The sequence below is a fragment of the Myripristis murdjan genome, chromosome 8 (genome assembly GCF_902150065.1).
Source record: "Myripristis murdjan chromosome 8, fMyrMur1.1, whole genome shotgun sequence".
In the NCBI taxonomy this organism is placed as follows: Eukaryota; Metazoa; Chordata; class Actinopteri; order Holocentriformes; family Holocentridae; genus Myripristis; species Myripristis murdjan.
The window spans coordinates 14,706,341-14,712,340 of NC_043987.1; the positions used below are offsets into that span (position 1 = coordinate 14,706,341).

The 6,000-nt window shown below is 41.5% G+C and overlaps 1 protein-coding gene across 1 annotated transcript; it reads left to right on the top strand.

The window, feature by feature from the left end:
* Positions 1 to 270: 270 nt before the first annotated feature.
* On the top strand, positions 271 to 5,438 carry wfikkn2a (info WAP, follistatin/kazal, immunoglobulin, kunitz and netrin domain containing 2a). Its single transcript, XM_030058984.1, has 3 exons — positions 271 to 483; positions 1,996 to 2,312; positions 2,960 to 5,438. Exons 1-3 carry the CDS (start codon positions 271 to 273, stop codon positions 4,158 to 4,160), a joined length of 1,731 nt encoding a protein of 576 aa, XP_029914844.1. The 3' UTR covers positions 4,161 to 5,438.
* The last annotated feature ends 562 nt before the right edge of the window (positions 5,439 to 6,000 follow it).

The following is a 6,000-nucleotide window of genomic DNA, read 5'->3' on the forward strand; positions in this document are numbered from 1 at the left end:
TAAGTAATAAGGTTTGCATACCGCAACCCTAATCTCCTAGTACTATTAAACGTGGAGCGAATAACCTGGAGAGCTCTCCACTCGAGACTGGCGCTGCACGCACCGACTTTTTTGCTATTTTTTGGGTGCCGCATCAGATTTTCCACGACTGCAGCGGGTTGAAAATCTATCAGTGAATATCTAAAGAACATTTTTCACGTCATATCAAAGTTAAGTTTTTTTGTTTTTTTTTTTCGGGATCTCTGGTGGCCGTTCCATTACGCGCCGGACATGTGGTGGATGCTTTTTCCACGATGGATTTGGTTTCTTGTGGGACAGTGTTACATTTTGATCCTGTACACAGGCAACTATCGTGTGAGGGCTATGCCAATGTCTGTGGCAAAAGTGGTGTACTCACATGCAGGTATGTGCCCGAACGAGATGAACCCCAACCTGTGGGTGGATGCCATGAGCACTTGCATGCGCGAGTGTGAATCTGACCAGGTGAGTTTTTTTAGTCCGCTGCTGCCTATTGAAGCTGATGGATGGGTTCAGTGCTCACAGCTCTGGCACTTGGTGCAGAGAGTAAACTGCCAGAAAAGCATCTTAAAAAGTCGTTACTCAGCCTTCTCCCTCAAACAAGTAACATAAATTGCCAATTGGATGCCATAAAATCACTTTTTTCCGATGCAGTTTCGTGGGGCTTAATATCTAGAATAAAGGGAGAATATGGCAGATCGCTCCACTTGTATTATTTAGATGTCACTTGACTCGATAAAGAAGAATTGAGTTGCACCAGGGTTCGGTTGCAGCCATGTGATAATGTCTCTCTGTTCGAAATTTTCTTTCAAATGTTAAATATGTAGTATTTTAAGTACAGCGCCATACCAAACAATTTGAAAACGATGGATTTTTGTTTGTGCGTTTGTTTCGTTGTTTGCTTGTTTTTTGTTTTTTGTTTTTTTTTTTTGCAGCGTCTCTGACAGCCGTCTAATGACACTTGCGCCGCATAACGTGCTGTGTGCATCAGTTTAGACAGTTCGTGAGCTTTTTATAATACCAGATTATAAACTGTCACATTGTCAATGATGTCTTACTGTTTAAGGTCAAATAGGCTTATTTTTTCAACCCAATGTAAATACACTGTAGAAGATTAAAGTACTTGTGAAAGTTGTTCTTGCATATTACGTGATAGTGCAAGGCAAGTGGAAATTGTGAGGCAAAATTTCTATGAACTTTTGGATCACTGAACAGAGTATGTTCAGTATCCATTCACTTGTTAAGATTAAACAAGAGATATAAACAACAGAAGTATTGAACCAAAAGCCTATTGCGTGCTCAAAAGAGATTATTATTGCAAATCATTCAGATTGTGACATTTATGATGTTCAACTATTTACAACAGTCTTTATTTTGAATGCATTTCTATGGATGAACTTGGAACTTTATAGGTTCTTTCTTCCAATGTATGTGTACATGATGGACTTGAAATACCTGTATGATAAAGTTCAAACAGTAAATTTATCATTAACTGTCTGTCTGAAACAGTTCCTGCTCAGAGATCAAAGAAAAGCAGGCAGTGGAAATGCAGCCTTTAAAAAAATTAGACTATGTTATATGTAACAGCAAATTATGTCCAAAACTTGAACCTGGAACTTGACTTTCAAAGAGGCTTGAAAGAGAAATACATGATCTATATGAACCACAATTTTGTCAAATCTAAGCAGGATTTCACCAAACATCTTAACACTTTACGTTTTCTAATTGTTTTTCAACTTTCTTGGCCTTTTGTCTCGTTTTACAAATGTCTGTAATTCTAGAGGGCACTGTATCATTTAGTTAATAGTTAATAGTTATTTGTCATTCACTCTTGATAAATTATCAATTTCACTTGAAAGATACTAGTACATGCTTGGATAAACTCTTCACACTGAGTATTTTGACCGACACATCTGACTTGTGCAGAACAACGTCATGATTGTGGTCCAAGTGTTTTGTTTCTCTTCCAAAATCTAGGACTGTGAGGCATTTGAGAAGTGCTGCCCAAATGTGTGTGGTAACAAGAGCTGTGTGGCGGCGCGGTACATGGACATCAAGGGCAACAAGGGTCCCATTGGAATGCCGAAGGGCGCCACCTGTGACAAGTTCATGTGTTCTCAGCAAGGGTCAGAGTGCGACATCTGGGATGGCCAGCCTGTCTGTAAGTGCCGGGACCGTTGTGAGAGAGAGCCCCACTTCACCTGTGCATCTGACGGCATGACCTACTATAACAAGTGCTACATGGATGCAGAGGCCTGTTCCAAGGGTATCTCTATCTCTGTGGTCACCTGCAGGTAACATGTTAAGTATTTAAAATCTCTACCATTTGTTTGTTGCTGTGATGAGGTAAAGTGATCTTGTTTCAGTGCTCAATATACAGACATTTTAAAAAATACATAATTGTCTACAAAGTTTTGGTTTATGCAAAGTTTTTGTGTTGGTTGTCCATATATAGCACAGAACATGTACATCAACTGTATGTGTATCTGCATGATATGTAACAAAAGAGCTCCTTTGATAATCCTGTTTAGCCAGGCCTCCATAACAAGCCAATTCAAGCAGAACAGTTTTAACTGTGATTAGCCCACAAGGCCATTTTTCTTACAAAGTGGGTCAAATCAATAAAACTGAGTATTGTCCACTAACAACAGTAAACTTGCTCAGTGTTGTCTCTGCTAATAGTATTTTATTAGCAGATTGCAACGTTGAGCCAAATATAGAATATGGAAGTGCTGGTTAGATACCTGGACAGAAAAGCAAGCCAGATGAGCCATTTCTGGCTGCCTCTAGCTGCCAAGGTCTCGTTATCCAACATTTGATGAATGAGAATTTCTCTGTGAGCTTGAGATGGGTGCCTAAATATGCGAGATAACATCAGTGACAGCTATTTAACCGCGTCATAACACTGACTGATTCTTTTTGTTATTCAATTTACCTACAGGTACCACCTGACCTGGCCAAACACCAGCCCAATTCCCATAGAAACCACCCTTCGCCCCACTACTGCCCTCCAGACCACCCTTCCAGCTGACATCCATCCCCCTACCATGCTGAGTGGTCCCACCCAACAAGCTGTGTTTGTGGGTGAGACAGCTAGCTTCCTGTGTGAGGTGTCTGGGAAGCCACATCCGGAAATCACCTGGGAGAAACAACTGGAAGGCAAAGAGAACACCATAATGAGACCTAATCATGTCAGAGGAAATGTCGTGGTCACAAACATCGGCCAGTTGGTCATATACAATGCTCAACTGCAGGATGCCGGCATTTATACTTGCACAGCCAGAAATGTTGGTGGAGCCGTGTCATCACACTTTCCCTTGCTAGTAATCAGGAGAGAACCAAGAGGTAAGAATGCACAGGGGAATAGCACCAACTTGCCCTTTCCAGCCGCGGAGTGCCTTAAGAGTCCAGACACAGATGACTGCGGTGAAGAGAGCATGAGCTGGTACTACGAATCAAAGAGGAACAATTGTTTTACCTTCACCTATAGCCAGTGCAATAAAAACCAGAACCATTTTGATACCTATGAAGCCTGCATGCTGTCTTGCGGGGCAGAGCTGGCTGCCCCCTGTAGCCTGCCGAGCCTTCAAGGACCTTGCAAGGCCTATGAACCTCGATGGGCCTATAGCAACAGCCTGAAAAAGTGCCAGTCCTTTGTCTATGGAGGCTGTGGTGGCAATGAGAACAACTTTGAGTCCAAAGAGGCCTGTGAAGAGATGTGCCCCTTTCCCAAGCACCACAACTGCAAAATGTGTAAACCACGGGGCAAGATGGTGACCAGTTTCTGCAAGAGTGACTTTGTGATCCTAGGGCGTGTGACTGAGCTGACTGAGGAGCAAGAGTCAGGTCATGCTTTGGTGACAGTCGAGGAGATCTTGAAGGATGAGAAGATGGGTCTCAAATTCTTTGGACAGGAACCGTTGGAGGTAACTCTGCTGAATATGGACTGGAACTGCCCCTGCCCCAACATCACTACAGCTGAGGGACAGCTGATCATCATGGGAGATGTTCACAATGGTATGGCTGTCCTGCAGCCTGACAGCTTTGTAGGATCCTCCAGTGCCCGGAGGGTCAGGAAGCTTCGAGAGGTTATTCACAAGAAGACCTGCGATTTTCTTAAAGAGTTCTCCACCATCCAATAGAGTCGTTCAAGATCTCACTTCCTGTAGGACAAATGGACATTTAAGTAATTCTGGGTTCCAAGTTCCAGTGACCTCACCAGCCTGATTGACTGTCAACGCCACAAAACTAGTTCACTGTCTTTAACCTGGCGTTTTGCTGTCTGTTTTCCTCCTTACTCATATGTACCATGAAAGCTTGTGACCTTCTCATGGTTCAACACTGATATTGTTTTCAGTTTCTCTGATTCACTCATTTTGGACTGTTACTTCATCCAAACTGTCAAATAGCTGGAGGTCATTTTAAATTAGTCATGCTTAGACTGCTGTTGATGTCAGTTTTTGAGGTGTGCTCTCTGAAAAAAAAGCAAGTAGTATAGTAATAGTGACAAGCATTAGCTTGTACAAAATATTTAATCTATGTAACGCTGAAGTAAAACTAAAATGCCCTTATAAGTTAAGTTTTCATCTCTAAATTTTATCTTGAATACACTAATTCCGTTTATATAGCAGTATGCCTTAATGCAATTGGATATTTTGCTTTATGTTGTGTGGGGTATCCCAAAATATATATTCTGTTACAAGCACTTAAGCTCTCAATAACACAGTTTGAAGCCTCATTTTATCTACCAGAATCAAATAAGCTCTTTGGTTCCACTTTATGTGGAATCCATTTTGAAATGAATTAATTTACATTATGGAATATATATGAATATATATGGACTTCTGTACTTAACTTCATATTTATTTTTTGATCCTTTCTTTATAGGGTTTTCAGAGTAAATACGTACACACACACACACACACACACACACATTGCAGTAGGGCTAAGCGATATATATTGATATTGTGATATGAGACTTGATATTGTCTGGGATTTTGAATATCGTAATACCTTGATCTGACATAAGTTGTTGTTTTGTCCTGGTTTTAAAGACTGCAACACAGCAAAGAGATAACTTTTGTTAAACTTATTAGACTTTTGTAGGTCTTACATTATTTTTGGTCATCATATCCAGATTACTGATGACTGTCTATAAAAAATGTCTTGTGTTTAAATATCTGATGAATACATCATTTGTCATCCCTACAATATCAGCACAATATTGACATCAGGGTATTTGGTCAAACATATCATGATATTTGATTTTGTCTGTATCACCCAGCCCTAATAGGCAGTATGTACTTGTGTGAATCTATTTAGAAAGAGAGTAGGATATGCTTATGTTATCTATGATATTAATTTTCACTACAATGTTAATGGTATATGATGATAAACAAATAAAGATGATTTAGAAAGTATTTATCACTGATGTCCCTGTTCTGTGATGTTGCTTTGCTGTCCCTTTGCTGCAGCAGAAATACCTGACACACAGCTTATCAAAAGGCTCATGAAGGCAAGCATGCATGTTCTGTTTTGTAGTTGACATCCCTCCATCCATGTCCTCCCCCTTCCACTTCTTTTTCACACACAGAGCCTCGTCTGGCATTAAAATCTGGAGCAGGTCACATTCCAGCCCAGCTGTGGAGGCCTGCAGAGCTCTGTGTGTTGTGTTGTGTCTGGGTCTGGGTTTGGGGCCCTCGCATAGCACACACCCCACCAGCCATCCATTGGCCCTCTGCGGCCCCTTTCATGTGCAGGAGGCCGGGGCGAAGGGGAAGAAGAGGAGGAGAGGGATGTTGGCGGACTCTCTCCCTTTCTTCTTCTCCTTTTCTCTCTCTTTCTCTCATTCACTCTCTTGGCTGGCCACATCTGTGTTAGAGGGGCATAATGGAGCAAAGAGAAGGGAGAGGCAGGACGCTGAAGGCAAATAGTGGCTGGAGGGGGAGGGAAAATAAGTGGGGTTAAATGCAATAGAATGTA